Consider the following 16923-nt stretch of genomic DNA (forward strand, 5'->3'; position numbering starts at 1 on the left):
ACCAGTATGCCAAAAGGGCCAAACTCTCTCTGACATCTGCATATAACTCCCACTGATATGCTGTTTTCTTCAAGTTACCACCCTGAAGAATCTTTTGCTTGTGTTTGGAGTCAACAGACATACACAGTTGTCTGTTGACTGTATTAACTAAGCATCTGAATCTGAGACAGTAYTGCGAGATGTTAAACTTCTGAAAGTTAAAAAAGTGGGGGGGAATGAAAGAGCCTGTTTTTTGAGTAGAGTACAGAGGTTCAGAGAAAAAAAAATCCAGAATAAGGAAAAAACCAACCTATCCATAAATTACTTATTAAAACACAACCACGTGTACTTTAAGAGATATACATAATGCATAATTTAGTCAGCACATGGAAAGTCTGTTGTATATTTTATACTCATGAGATAAATAAGCATAAATTACTTGATTTGAATAACACCAAACATAACTGATTCTAGAGATGGAGCAACACTTCGCACTAAAGCAAGTACTCTTGGTTTGTTGACATTTCACCAGAACAGAGAAAAATCAGCAAGTTGAAAACAGAAATTTGTACTGTTGGCTTGCAAACAAACATCACAGTGCTCAAACAGCATGTAAACTGAGACTGGATGACATAACGGAGCTACAGAGGAGACTCCTGTTGCTACAGAAAAAGCTAGGAAAATTAACATGAGTTCTCTGTGCATATTCTTTACAATGTTGGTAAAACAGATGCTGACACTAAGAATCAACAGCAAGCTTGGCTGCCTGTATTTTTCTCATTTCACATTTGATTCTTTTCAATTCCCCACCTCCCCTCAAAATTTCATAACAGACCTCAGAGAAAAAAAAATCTTTTATTTTTTTTCTGGACATTTCTGTTTTCCCACCTATAACTTCATATCTCTAACTACATTGTAAACGTGTGATAAGGCTTCTGTATTAATAAAAAAATTCAAAAGAGTCATTTTCAGTCCCTTTATCTCTATATTGCATTAGGATTCACATGGCATTTGCCTCCTACAAACATGACATCTAGGTAGTACTCAGAGAACTGTAAATAATTTATTTGTGCTGCAGTCAAAGCTTTCAGATTTTGACAGATGCATAGCTTATCACATTTCTCAGAAAGAGTTCTGATCAATAACAAATATTTTATCCTCCAGGTACCAATTCCTCTGCTACAGGTTTAATTTGCAGTCCTCTCCTCTGCTGAAAGCGGGGAAGARAAGTTAAAGACCTGCTGTAACAGGGATGGGACTAACTCTGTTTTATTTCTTTCATTTATAGCAATCTTCAGTCTCAAAATAAGCATCCCAGTGAAATGAGAGACAGGACACTGATCTTACAGATGCTTGCAAGCCTGGCCAATCTCTTGAAGTGCTTTCAGACAAGGGAAGATGGAATAAAGCATTTTTCACCTTTAAAAAGGTGAAAAGCAGTGTGTGCAAACAAGTACATCCACTGCTGCACTAGACTTTCTTCCTCCCAGGCCTTCACCTTCAGCTTCCAAACTGGCCATGGAGCACAAAGACCACTAGTCTTTCCATCTGCCTTCTTCAATATTGTACGTRTCCCCTTGTCTCTCTCCTGCAGAGCCTTCTACTTATAGGAAAAAACACCAATATTATAAAGGATCTTGTACTTACTGAGTTCAGCAATGCTCCCCACACGTGTAGCCAGTAGAGACTGCTCAATGGTCCTTAACTCTGACTGGCTGAACATCTGCACTTCCCCAGGCTTGTTTGACCTCTGCTGGTCTTTGTGGAGGTTCAAGCTGTCCGGCAGGCAGAGAACACCTAGAGCAAATTAAAAAAAAAAAAAAGAAAGAAAGAAAGTCCACTGTAAATTCAGTTGCTACAGATGGCTTTGCTGTCACAGCCACATCTTTCTGGGGACGTTCTGAGATGTAGTACTTAYGTACAGAGCCCAAAAGATAATAAACATTTATAATTCAATATCGCAGATGAGTCAGGCTCACAGACGTGCCCCTCATTAGCTTTTCTGTAGATCCTTAAGTCACTTATGGTGTCACCTAGGGATAATTCTTACAAAGTCCCACAGAGTTGCTCAGACATGAGGTCAACAGCGTTCCAAAGAAACCCCCTAGAAATTACTCTAAAACCATACAATTTAATAGAAAACGATATCTCAGCAACAGAATTATTATAGATTGGTTTTAAAATGAGCTATGAGAAAGCTGTTACATTTATAGGTTTCCCCTGCAAGGGGAATTCCACTGACAATTGCCAAAATAATGGACCGGCTCAGACACTCCAGTGCCACTGATGAGTTTATTGAATTTCTCTTGTAACTACGACTCCTGGCAATTGAACTGTTTAGGCTTCAACAGCCCATTATGCAGAAGCCCCAGCAGCACCGAATTTTTGTGGAGGAGGGTATAAATAACGCTCCCGACACGGACTGATTTACACACGCGCTCCTTCAGTGTCACTCTCCACCGCGACAGCGAAACCCTCCAGCACAGAGAGCGGGCGCACGTTTATTAATCCAAATCACYGTCGTGCTACAAAACTGAACTTATTTGCAACAGTTAACACTCCCTGCCACCCTTCGGTAATGGATGCACGAACGTGCAGCTAGGAGACGCGGTCTGAGGTTCGTGAAGAGCCCCTCGCGGCCGTGCTACCCGCATCACCTTCCAAGTCCCTCCGGGACACATGCAGGTGCGGAGCCACGGAAGCCACAGGAATTGTGCCCGTTTATGGCAAGGAGATTGGATCCTATACCTGGCTGTGCGATTTGTAACAAGTAGCTTTGACACCTCAGAAGAAGCCAGACTAGGAAAAGTGATATTTTCAATTAGCTTTCTGTGGTCTTAGGCACAGGGGAGAAGTTCTGCACTTGCAGTGCTTTTATGACCAGACTTTAAAAAAATACGTTAGAAAGAGGTACCTTACCCACATATTTGGCATTTTTGTTGAGGAGGAAGAACTCATTTAGTTTCCCAGCTCAGTATGTAACCAGTCTCTAACTCTACTGATCCATAACTCTGCCAAAAGGTGTAAAAGAGGAGGTCCCCTGCAGAAAGGCTACTTTAATCCCTTTTTACTGAGGTTATCAAACAACCATCCGAGCATCCCTGCCCRAGAGCACAGCAAGAACAGGCGGTGCACCCAAGACGGGACGTCTCTCAGACGTCCGGTTAGTCCCATCAGCTTGCACTTGCTTCCCACCTGCACACATCTCCCCAGCCCGAGAGCAGAGAGTTGAGTTAGGAAGTTGTACTTGCAGCACAGACCTAAAAAAAGGTCAGTCTCAGGGGAAGAGGTGACACAGGTTCAGCAAGKATGCTCCAAGCAAAAGGCAGAGATGTACACTGGAAAAACTGGGACCAGMGGTCTTGTCTACCACGGCTGCAAAACGGTATGAGCGTCCTGCCGTTCCGGCAATGCAATCCCGAAACAGGATCACCCGCCCAAGCTCACCAGAAATACCAGAACAAATTCGCTACTAGTCCGTTTAAACACTGCAGATGGAAGAGCAGCAGCAGCCTTAATCCCTACCCTGGCTCCAATCCCAGTGTTGTAACAACCACACACACAAAAAAAAAATCATATTCATGTGCGGAAGGTCAAGAGAAAGGAATACAACTTGTCAGAAAGCGCTTTGGAGGACATCTGACACAACAGCAGAGAAAAAAAATAAAAGCAAAGAAGTAAAAAGTTAAAAAAAACCCAGCAAGAACAGATTATTAAACAAGCTTTCAAAATTCTCTTGTGATCRTTCAGCGGCTGCCTCGCATAAACACTTGGCATACTAATCAACATTTATATTCTGTAGAGATACAGAGGTTGAGAAGTACAGCTCCTGGTTTTAAAATGCTGCCTTGCATATTTTAAGTAGTATTCTCTACAGTAAATCTTTCTAATTTATTCTGACTATTCTGTACAATTTTAATGGATTGGGATTAAGGCAAAATTGGGAGAGACCTCACTGCAGCAAAGAGGTGTATCATTGACCTAACACTGCATGAGATTTCTAAACATAGGAAACAGAGTACAAACAATGTTATGGCATTAAAAAAAAAAAACAAGAAAAATACTTTGCAGTTAAAATACACGCCAAGTGTGGGAAAACCCCTGTTTTAAGCTACCTTTACAAATAAGATTTAAATGGTTTAATATAATAATATATGCAGAAGAGATTTGTCCAGGTGATCAAAGCCCTGGAATACAGACATCTTATTCTCAACTTCATCTCTTTGCTCCTATAGCCAGGCATCTTCCCTACAAATAGTYGTATTGATTAATTACTCCGTTCTTTAGCAAGGGGAGTATATTCTTAAGTTCTTGGATGAAAAATACAAATACAAACTTAGCAAATTATGGGACATGTCATGCCAAAGGTGGTCTTTATTTTTATTTTTTTGCTTGGGTTTGAGATTAGTAAAGACATGCTAGAGACAAACATCTAATACTTATACGCTGGTTTAAAGGCTACTATAATTGACCACAGCAGATGACCAGTGGTGTGTTGGAAGACTCTYTACAACTCTCATAATTTTCCTGGGTCAAATCTGGTTTTCACTCGTACAGAGAAAGGGGATTCTACTGCTCAGGCACACAACTCTGCCAATTTTCTACTGTTTTTCCCAAAAATGAATTTTAAAAAGTCACCAAAAAATGCTTTTTAGAAGAAAAACTCCATTTTTCAGTATCTGATGTAAAGCGCAAACCTGTTGATGAAAGATTGTGGAAGGAGATTGTTTCCTGGCTCACAGGGAGTCTGCTAAATTGAAGGGGGAAGAAGTATAATAATAATAATAATAATAATAAATTTAAAGAACTCCTCTGATTTTAAGTGACATTTTTGTTTTATAAGAAATATTGAAATAGCCATGACCAGCTTTCACTAAGTTGCCTATAGTTCAAGGTAGCTCCTTCTCTGCAGACCGGTTTTACTCTCTTGCTTTTTCAGCCATGGCCCTAGGCATATTGCACTGTCCTTGACAAACAGGTCAGAAACCCAACGTTTCCAATTAGCCTGAAAAAATCCCATTTTTCCCTTTGCTTTTACCCCCCCCCCCCCGGCTGTCACTGCCGATGTCCCGTGCCAGACCAAAACGCAGGTTTTGGTGTGGGAGCGTCGCGAACGAACCGCAGTCGCCGCCTTTTCTGGCGACAGCCACCGTCGACCGCCCGTCCCTCCCGCCCGGCTGCTCTGCCCCGCGTGCTGCTTTGCCGTGGCTTCACCCCTCGCCCGCGCAGCCCGGCGGGAAGCGGGTGCCCCGAGCATCCCCAGGGCCGCGCAGCGACGGGCACTGCATTCAGGGCTGCTGCAAGCCACCGGAGCACCACGACCCCTCCAAAGCAGGGATCTCYCTGCCCCGTGTTGGTACGGACAGGTCTACGGACGGGGGGCAAAGCCCAAGTTTGCTTTAGAAGCTGTTGTTTTCCCTTGGCTCCTGGCCTCCGGCTGCCTTACAGTCTGTAATTAAAAGATTGAAGGGAAACACAAAGAAAACACTGTAAAACTAGCAGGACAGCAGAAAAAAAATCACAGTGRCAAGCTCCTAATGACCCCCTCCACCCCTGCCAAGCTTCTGGGGAAGGAAGGGGGAAAAAAARGGGGAAAAAAAAGAAATAAGAAATAAGAAAATTGTAGAGAAAATACGATGTAAAATTCATACACTCCACATTTTTCCTGCCCTTGGGCCTACTCCTCAGCTGAAACACAAGCCAGAGCTTTAGTCCCCAAGGACTTAAAAATCCCAAAGCAAAAAATTATAGCACAAAATGACACAGCTGAAAGTGAAGATGCACAAGCTTCCAAAAGAAGCAGTTTTCATTTGAAACCCTCATGCCAACTCTCCCGAAACAAGGTTTACCTGGTAAATGTCTTCCAGTTTCTTAACATCTATTTAAAATTTCTATTTAAAATAAGCAGTTAAGTCGTGGGCCAGGCTGTGTTGCATCCTCAAAACCCCCATACTTGGGTCCCGAACCAGCCTCACCACTAAAGCAGTGTTTTAAATAGTGAATCCACCTCGAAAGAGTGAGAGTGCCATGTTAAAATCTAAATTTGCAATGCCAGGCACTGCAGGCGTACACAAACCTACAATGCACAGACAAGCAAACAGGGAAAAGTGTGCCATGCGAGAGAGGAGGCAAGCAAATCTCTTTGTTTAAAACAAAAGAAAATTCCAATGCAACTAAGTTAATATAAATGTTCTGCTTGCCAACATGATCCAAATTGTYTGTGCTCAGGCATCTAGCAGGACCTAATATAAATGTGTTTGCTTCAACTACAAGTAAAAATACTGTAGAGATTATAATTTTTTTTCACATTTTAGCACTACCACTACAGAAAGACTACCTGCTTTTCTGTATATATACTAATTTATACTCTGCATAGAAGCTAGAAGGCTTTGCTGCTATTGTTAYCTTTTTTCAGGGCTCTACTTTCAGGAGAAAGTAATTCAAAGCATCTTTAACTTCCCTTTCCATCTAGCAAATGTAAAAGTCTATGCAAAATAGCTTATATTTCTACTGTAAGGAATAGCTGGATTCTATTAAGTTTATAGAAATTAAGGGTGCAAGGCATATACCAGACAAACTGCTCCACAAAATGAACCTGAAAATGGTAATTAGCYCTGAGCAGTCCTCAAAATGTGGTGCTGCACACTGCTCCAGTGAATGTCAACTTTATCTAGAAGGACCACATTTAGGAGCAGGAACTCCATTAGATCATCACACCCATTTGATTTCTTACACAGGAGCACAGGACTAAAATGTCCACAAGACATCCAAACARAAATCTCTCTTCTAAAATCTCACATACCAAAATATTTCCCAGTARAGCAATCTTGAGAACTATAGCATAAAGACTATCCCTTTCATAAAAGGGATAAAAATACTGCCAACTATGCTTGCARTAACAATACACTTCATTAGGTGAGAACCCCATGCCTGACATCCTGACGTGCAGTAAAGTTCTCTCCTGACCCTACGTTTGGTAATCAAGGCAATTATGAGATCCATGAGCCACCATCCATGGTACACAACAGATTAAGTGCAGCATGAAACAGCATCCCAACATACCTATACAAGAGTTGGCAGAGTCYAAGTGACAAAAACCTTGATGTATAAGCTCAAACTTGAGAAGAAACCCATTGGCCTCTGTTGTTTGAAGCAACCTGCACTGTGGGTCCTTATCTCAACCTGTCAACCTGGCAGGCAAGGCAGATGGAAAAGATCTTGACTTCTCTTTACAGAAATTAGACTATGGGGGGAAAAAAAAACTTCGCGCTAATTTTATCAACAAGTGCACTTTCAGTTAACTGAAGACCTGGAAAGTATCCAAGGCAAGGAGTGCTAAGAGTCTTCTTTCCACACATTCCAACTTGATTAAATAACAGGGAGTGGTTTTGCATGGAGAAAAGGCAAAGAGTTTGGGAAAGTTAGAAGGTGAGATAAAGTTTCCCGAATTAAAGTCTTAGTRTAGGCAAAGTAGCCCAAATGAGGGGAACAAAAACATGAAACAGATGCAAGATACTAACGTGACACTACTTTGTGTATCTTTAACACCTGCTAGTCAAAGACATTAGTAAGTATTACTAGCTTTTCAGTTAGCCTCAAGACTCTGGCATGAAGGAGGTAGGGTAGAATTCATTTCCATTTTATAGACGAAGCAAAAATATGGCTCAAGAAAGCTTAGTAACTAATTCAAGGTGAAATAAAAAATGTTTGAGAAAACCAGGAGAACATAAAGCCTCTCGTTATGCAATTTAACCACAAGAGATCACCCTTTCTCTCCTAGAAAAATCAGTAGAAGAGCAAGTGAAAAATGCTTAAAAATGAAAGAACAGAGCCTCAGAACTCTGCCAAGAAAATGATCAATAGCAGCGACCACTGATAAATGACAAACAGAAGTTGTACAATCACGGTCGATTTTGGGTTCTTACCTGCAGGAACTTCACTTCCAAAACAACTGCAAAGAACAATCATCTGAGCTATGCAAGTGTAGCTGTTTATTTTATCTGGCCACATTTGGAGGTTTTGCCTTAGCAATTTTGTCTCTGGCTCGCTGCAATTGGAAATTTTAGTAACTGTTTGCATATCTGCGGCACAATTTTTTTCCAAAAGCTGTAAGATTGCTTTCAGGGCAGTATCCCAGCTGAGAAGGATTTGATTTCATCAAGAGACAGAACGGATGATCATCATCCACAGCAGAGTACCTCTGCGAGGTATTGGAACAGATGTTATAGGACAACAAGATAACAGAATTTTATTAGAAAACACTATGATGACATCTTTTCATGTAAGGAGTTTGTTAGCATAGCACTTTCTACTTAATTGGGATGTTCTCCTTATTAGGATCCTTCTAAGGCAATCAGTTTAGACTAATGATAATGAGTGGCAATCATTGCTGCTTAAAATGGCCTAGGAGTAGCAACAATTCAGCTAAATTAGGATATATTCAGCTAGTACCAAGTAGTTAAGTGGCGTACAACCAAGCGGAACACAGGATGAATTTGATTGTTTAGAATATAAAAATACAAAAACAAAGAAATATCTGAAGATTTGACCTCACAGATGCCACTAAACATAGAAACTAAACTCCCAAATCAAAAGCAACCACTATATTCTTTTATTGGAATATAGAGAGAACAAAATCTTGGTCCCACAAGAATCAACTGCAAAACTTCAAAATSCTCAAAACAACAACAAAAAAATATTACTAAACAGTAAACACTAAGCAAGCTAGTCTACAAGAAGAGAAGTAATGGAGACCCACTTCCTCATGTTTATCCCTAGACCTCTCCCACTACAGGCAACCCCAGTTCCCTAAAGTGGTCCTTGAGAAACTGCTGCCAGCTAAGAAACAGCAGATGCTGCATCTAGTTGCACATCTATGGACTGGAYAGACATGACGCGCTCAGCGCATGGCAAACTGCCATCAACATAATGGCTAACTCCCCCTACCTTTCCTTCATGAGGGTGCTAATGTGCACCACACTCCTTTACCCATCTCTGATTTTCATAAAACTTAGAGGAATGCACAARACCACCATCATTCCTCCAAAGAGGACTGCAGTTGGCCTACTAATTCATAAGTTATGAAAGGGACAAACAAATAGCACAACTGTTCAAGTTTTGTTTCCTTTGGAAACCCAGATAAAATCTCTTTTGTAGCTAGGAGAGTCGCTCAATTCAAATACTAAAGTCTTCACTGAGCTATATTCCACCTCCAGAGATTGGGGGGGGGGGAAGAGATTGTACTGTGCTGCCACTGTTTCTTACCTTGCTCACCTAATACAAGAAATGCAATCACTGCAACATCCATCTGTGGGGACAAGTGAGGGAGACGCAGAGCTGGATAGCACCTCCGCTTGGAGGAGAACTGACTCTCCTCAGAGAGCCATCTGTCTGGTGACTTTGGAGGAACATTTATCAACTTAAGAACAGGAAAATTGCTCAATAGCATGTTCTGATCAACTACATTATTCCACTTGCAGAGCGTCCGTAAGGGTTCGGTGTTAGTGGTGATTTCTTTTGGCATGGAGATGTTTGAGACGACATAGGGCATTTATTTCAAACATGGTACCCATGAGCTCGAGACTACCCCCTCCTAAACTATACTGCCCTAGAATCTGTGATTCTGAGAAGAAAGGCTTTATATTGCACTATTTGACAAGAGCATCCAGATAAATAAAGGAAAAAAATATATCAGTATCATTTTCCTTCCCTACTAAATGCAAATTAAGAAAAATACGTGCTGCTCTTAGTGTCTCGACAGTAGCAAGAAGCTGATAGATGGTGGGGAATTTGCAGGACGAAAACAGGACGATGAATGTGTTAGCAATGATGGCAGTGAGGAAAGCTTAGAAGATGTTGGGTTTTACGGCATACAGTCTGACTGTGAGATGCCTCTTCTAGCTCACCGCAAGTATTGTAAGATGGCAGCCGCAGGCGAAATGGGCTGGATGGCACCAAGGATGGGCACTGGTATAAATATGGACTCTGGGGATGAACTAGTGTTAGTACTAACTAACTCAAGAACAGATTTGGCTAAAAACAGGCAACATCCCCAGACAATGAGGCTATTAGATGGAGAGTTGCTAGAAGGTCTAGACTTTGAGTCACTGAAAATGACAAAGAATGAGTTCACGGTTTTTTCATTGACAAAAAAAAAATGCCTGTTGATAACAGCAGAACAAAAGGATTCAGTGATTCATAGCTTAATACGCTTTCCTAGAGTCTGCAATTTCCTTCAGTCATTACCGTCAGTCCCCCTAAATGACCAGCCATGACAGATGACTTCCTGTTCAGCAGCCGCGATGTGGGCTCACAGAAGAGCCCAACTGTGCTGATACAGTCTCTCTTCTAACCGAGCAAACTCCCATCCATTATTTATAAATGAAACATCAGCAACTAATTAAGCATTACGGTATAGGCATATGGCTTAAGTCTCTTCTTTATGAACCACCAGTTTCTCCTAATAACACCATTTTGGACTTCTTGACAATGGAGTATTTTAGTTGCAAAACTCCATGATTTGCCATCTTGCTCCTCCTCGCGCAATACAGAACCCATTTCTGCACAATATGCTCTCCCAGCAGACATCTATATCAGGTCCTGCAGCTGTATTAAAGCAGTATAAAATGCATGCTGTAAAATGGACCTTTTTCTGTTGCTTCCTCCATGCACCCCCACACGTGTCTGACAGCTCCAATGGGCTGTAGTCATCATTTCAGCCACTGCTGAGCAGTTGCACTGAATATTTTACAATATGCCTAGAGAGAGTATTTAGAATACCTTAAAAAATACCTGCTTCATTTGCTTCAATGTTTGTAGAGATTAGTATGCTCTTTACAGGAGAAGGGATTGTTTGCCAAAATTCCTCCTTTCACTTTCGAACATCGGCTTATGCAAAACCCATGAATAAGAACACATAATGGAGGAAACATTCAGCGCTCCAACTGAATACATACAGGACATTCCCAAACAGTCACCAACCTTATACCCTTCACGTTTCACCATGGGGCACGCAGTGAGCAGCTGAAACAAGACAAAGAAGAGCAGGATGAGGCTTCCACCGTGCTCAGAGCACTCGCTGCTTTGCACTTGGGAGCCAGCTACGTGCGCAAGAAATTTCTGCAAAACSAACTTACAGGCAATCAGATTGGTAAAACATCTGACCTGACAAGGGTGGGGTAACTGGAAAATGACACGTTTCTGTGAAGCTGGGTGTCTGCTGTTTGTTTGCCAAGTCACCTTCCATAAATGCTAATGTATTAGGCCCTGTCCCAGAAAATGCTACAATCATATTAAAGAGTAGCTAAAAAAATATATTCATATCCTTCAACTTTAAAAGCTGAAATCATCCGCGCTGCAAGTTGGTGGAGCACAGGGCTGTGCTTCAGCAGAGAAATGCTGGCGGCACTGGCACGACTCCCATCACCTCTGCCAGGGTCGGGTCCAGAGTTCAGCCCTGGAGCTACGAGTTTTGGGTAAGCTGGAGCATGCGGAGCCCACAGTGAAGGTGAAGTAATTAGAAACTCCTTTCAAGTGTTTGCACAGATGAATATCAGATGGGCCACTCCACCCTCGCCATGAAAGTGAAGTGTAAGTAAAGAAGGGTAAGATTTTTAGAAACCCTCCCCCCCCCCGTTCTACTTACTGGCTTTTAGGCAGTATTGCAGCACCTGAGCTCCTTATATTGGTGGCAGTAAGCTCTATGGGTCCTTCAACCTGTGCTTCCATGGGTTTTCAGCATGGACTTAAAGCCAAGCATTTGCTTAGAAACTTCACTGCCTGGGAACCCTGGACCCTAGCCAGACAACTGTCCTTTCCAAAAGCAGCCTTTACATTGCTCAAAAATTTCCACTCRGCTTACTAAATAGAAATTACTTGTTAACACCACGCAATTTGTGATCCAGGTCTTTGATATAGATACCTACAACAATAAATCAGCTGTGACCAGTAAAGGTTAGCCTCTGTATATATCGATGGTAAAATCATTAGAGATGGTGAATAAAAATTTACAAGAAAAGAAGTTAGATTCTATCACCACAATAGTTTTCTGATTGGCTGCCATRCAGATTGGCTGACTGAATTCAGATAATTCAGATCTTACAAAAGTGATGGACACGCTCTTCCCCCACCCAGCTATAACTTGAGTTGACTGTGTTCAGGTGCCTGAGCTCACCCGATGGCTTCCAATTTAACTCAAGGATTCTTCAAATCTATTTTACAGAGGTTTAATTTGTTCCCTTTGATCTTTGCACAACATCCATTTGTATGGTCCAAATTTTAGGATACCCAGTTTTATTYCTAAAACACCTGATTTATTTTAAGAAAAAGATGCCCTCAATTATTCTTTCCAGACAGAAAAAGCTGCACATTATTCTCAGAGAGGTCAAACCTTATCTTTTTTTTATGCCAAATCTTCAGATCTGAACCCTTGCGTTATTAATCTCTTCACTTCTTCACCTGGACAGTCACATACAGCTGCACAAACACCCAAAAACTTGCAGTAAAGGAACATCAGTAAGCACGCAGAAGTCGGGTCACCCTTCAGTTTTTTAATTCAGGTTCCACGAGCGTACACATTATGAGGCGACCTATAACTGCAAAACTGTGCGTGTCCATTACCCTGGTGAGACCCCTTCAGTGCACCGAATCGACCCCCTCCAGCGCGGAAGCAGCCGCTCAGCTTTGCATCCTTTCGGCGCGACGTTGACGCGACGACCACGCGTTCCCCATCCCCTGCTTCGAGCAGCACGCGATGCCCTTGCCCGTGGGCTCGCCATGCCCGCGCCGAGGCCACCAACGTGCAGCCGCGGTGGGCACAGGGCAGCRCCAGCTGTGAACGAGCCTTCCTTAGGGCTTCCCTAATAAATGAGCACCGGGACTAAATGGGCAAACAAGCTGCGAAGTAGTACGGATTCTCCCCCCCCCACACACACACACACATAGCTTCATTCTTGGAAAAGGCTGAGCCAATTTGGCTTTAAAAAAAAATTTTTTTTTAATCAGCTGCAAGGAAATGTCTGCCCTAGAAAAAGTTAAATGCAGTTGGTGACAGTGAGGAAAATATGACCAAGTGAAATCAGGGGCACGTAATGATAAACCGCAGGTAGCCTTAACAGCAGGCCGTGCTAGCTGCTTCACCTGTTTTATCTCATCTGCTGATTTTATTTAGCCTTTTTGCTTTGAAGAAGGCTGAAAGAATCCAAATGATATTTTAAAACATCTAGAAACTACTTCAATGAGGCCGCATTACATAACAGATAAGCTGACTAAGGAACAATACATGCTGTAAAGGACAGTGAGATCGAACGTGAATCTTGGAAACGGATTCAAGTCAAAACCCCAGATAAAAAGAGTCCCCAAATAATAAAATACTTTAAGGTAAACTCTTCATCTGACTCCATCTTCCTAATGGTCAGAAAAACTCCATGTCGGTCTCTTAGATGCATGCCCAAAGCAGCCAGCTCAYGGTCTCATTTCCCCCCCCTTTTCCCTTGCCTGCAGATCACCGTTTCATTTTCGGCAGGTCGAGCTCACGGCCGCTACCTGCTGCACTCKGGTCCCTGGGACCCGCTCCTCAGTGTCTTTTCAAGGACTACAACAGAAATGTGTCCAATCCTTTTATTTATTGTGAACATCATCTTACACCCCGGAACAAACCAACACTATCGTTCAGCCTGGAAGTCTTTGATAGACGTGGTTAAAGCTGGCTTTTACCATAAACTAAAATTGCTCTTACTCTAATCACATTCTCTATGGATAAGCATAACAAAATGCTGTCTGGCTTATATTTCTTAATATTATCAATGATATGAACCACAGGGATTTACAAAAATTACAGAATTATGAGGATCAAAATAGCTTAAAGACACAAATAGTAATTCTCTCTGAATCTGTGTTTTTATTTTAAAAAATAGTAATTCTCTCTGAGTCTTTTAAAATAAAAACACACCATCAAATATTAATTGCAATGCACAACACTGCAAGACCTGCAGGAATTACAAGCAAGTTTTAGTTGTCTCAGCTGCATGTCATGAGGAATGCCAACAAGGAGAGAGTGAATTTTTACTTTAAAAAAAAATCAAATTTGTAACTATTTTAATTCCATTCTAGTTAAAAAAAAAAGGCAAAAAAAAGCAAGCTCCCCAACCTAAATCATTTGTACATTCACGGCCTCCAGCCATGAGCATCTTGGTGGATGCTTGCTGGTGCCAACAATCAAAAATGCAAGAAATCGGTAACGAAGCAGGTGTCCTTTCTAATTATTACGGGGCAGACTCTGCATTACGATGCCTGTCCCCTTTTTCTTTATGTATCCATTTCATCTTAAGTTAGCTGGTCATAGGACCTAATTCTTCTCCTTTTAGAGCTCTGTTTACGGGCAGCAACTAAGCTGTGGCACAGCACTGTGGGAACCTAGCATATAGGCATCTGACAGGTCTTTAACATAAGGTTAAATGTTGGAGAGCACCCACCCATCTATATGAAACATCATGCTAGGTAAATCAATGCAGTTTCTTATGTTGCTATTGCCTTCTAAACTGAGTTTCATTGCACTCAGAAACAAAAATACACTGTCAATCTAAGTATAGACTTACTAGTAGGCAAAGCTGAACTGTTCATTTAAATAGGAAGCAACACTATTTCCTCCTGCACTTGAAAGACATCTTGCACATGGGGCATCTTTCTTACACGAGGTTTGCCTAAAAACGAAAGATTGTTCTCCTGACCCAAGTTCCTTGGTTTAATCATGTCCCAACATGACTAATACGCACACTAAAAATAGTTTGTTGAATCAGAAAGCTGTTTCTAGCCCCTTCAGAAGTGGAAGCAACTACCAGTTTCCCTATCTCCTGCAGTGGAAACATGCCATAATGGCAATATTCCAAAATATGCAGGTCACCCCAAATATGGCTGTATGAGAACTGAAAGACTGGATTTAATGAAAAGGAATTTTGAGAAAAGAAGCGAAACTATCTTTTTTTGCATGTGGAAATCGTTATTTTGGGTATTTCCAGAAACACAGCCAAAACCTGAAACTTTTAGAGTTACCATATCTGGAATTTCCTTCCTCAGATAATTTCAAGTTTGCGCAGTACTTAGGTGGTTTTCTTTGTGCACTGCACATATCTAGGGAATTTGACACATTTTTATTTAGTTTATGAAACCAAATGTACACCTGTGGCACTGAGTTAACATATGATCAAGGGCTCTTTCCCCATCCCTGTTTAGATGGCAACTACTTGAATCTTTGAAACCATGATCAACTTTAGCATCAGCTGACAAAAAATATCTCTGTCCATCTCAAAGGATTTAAAGGGACGAGTATATCATGACAAAAGCAGTGATAATCTGGTMGTTTGCTTTGGAATTAGGTAATCCTTGAGATGAGCTCTCAAAACCATAAACATCAGGAATTYAGGTTTTACCTTGCACTCGACCCCATAAACATTAACAATTCTAACAATTCACATTTAAGGATTCCCAAGTAACTTTAACCTTGTCCTGACTATGAAATGAAGGGGACAACTGGAAATTTTGAGAYAATTCTGCCTTCTTGAAATGAAGCTAGGGAGAGGAACTGAGAGCTGTCCTTCAGTTTTGGTTATAGACTGATCATAAGACTGCCTCTCACAGAGTCTATCCACTAGGGAGAATGAAGTTTCTAAATAAAATAATGTTTCAGAAGTGATCTGATTCACAGATGAGCTTTAGGAGAGAGGGCAAGCCCAGCAGCACGGCCTTTCCCAGCGCACTCTGAGAAAGGCACGTTCTGAGAGAAAYGGATGTGGAAGTAGTTGGACTGCCCTCTTCAACATCCCTGCATTTATTTTTCAGGATCCATAGGCTTGATCTTTGCATACTTTTGGAAATTTTAAYCTAAATTTAATCCACAATGCACATCCTGAAATCTGCAAATTCTGGGGAGGAGCAAAGAACAATACAACTACCAGAGACATGCTTGCAACTTTAAGGAGAAAAGTGGTAAAATATTTTTGAGATGACTTCAGAATCATGGGAAATACGCAGGATGAAGCAATGGCTTTCATGTCCAAGCAGAAATACGATTACAATGGCCTTAGGGCACATAACTCAAGAGTCAGCACAGACCAATATGATGCACACGAGAGAGATAAGAAGCTGGTGAACTGTGGTCTATCAACAGGACACACAAGATTAATACATGCAGCTATAGAGAAGGAAAATAATAAAAACAGAAATGATGGAAAATAATCCTTGCTCTAAGCTGCTCTGCATGCTTCTGAGGAATGGAATGATGGCTGCAAGTGCAGTAGGGTTCATCATGGGGTCTACTTCCTCTTGTGAATAGTTAATAGTAACTGGCTGGCAGACAGCAGTTTGATATGCAACTAATTTTAATTATATAGAAAACCTTAAATTACTTTGAGTGTTTTAAAAATAAATAGATCGACCAAGAAATATCTCTGGAGCTAAGAGAGAAGAGACATTCAAAACATGTGAAACCAAAGCTGAGAAAGACTAAGGACCTTGGCAACAGCTAGAACCTGCAGGTCCAAAATGAAAGAGGGCAGAGTACCGCACAGTATCAGCAAGACAAGAAATATATTATTAGAGATAGACTTAGACTAAGGGGAAACAAACACATTTTTGATGCCCCTCGGCTGAAAAAACAGCAGTTCATCTATTTCATCACAAAGCCTTCCAGACTTGGCAAACCCAACTTGTACCAGCACACCGCAGTGCATCTTCCTCAGCTGCTGCAAGCACGTAAGCAAACGCCCGCCCTAGAACTACAAACCACGCTGCGTCTCACCACCTGGCATTCCGCGTGCAAGGGACATCTACTTGACTTTGCTTTCCTCTGAAAGACAAAATCGCAACGGAAGAAATGCCTGCCTAAATAAAAAGAACAAAAATCCTATCCTCCTCCTCCCCCTTCCTCCAGGAAGGACATAAGAAACCAAA

General features: G+C 41.5%; 1 protein-coding gene across 1 annotated transcript in view; it reads right to left on the reverse strand.

Annotated features, from left to right (window-relative positions):
• ABTB3 (ankyrin repeat and BTB domain containing 3) overlaps positions 1–16923 on the reverse strand; it is a 183359-nt gene that overhangs the window by 76796 nt on the left and 89640 nt on the right. Inside the window, 1 exon segment of the mRNA XM_085321637.1 lies at positions 1627–1776. Coding sequence (XP_085177763.1) covers positions 1627–1776 — 150 coding nt within the window.

Source organism: Rhea americana, unplaced genomic scaffold (assembly GCF_003343005.1).
Source record: "Rhea americana isolate MKP2758 unplaced genomic scaffold, rheAme1 scaffold_70, whole genome shotgun sequence".
Classification (NCBI taxonomy): domain Eukaryota; kingdom Metazoa; phylum Chordata; class Aves; order Rheiformes; family Rheidae; genus Rhea; species Rhea americana.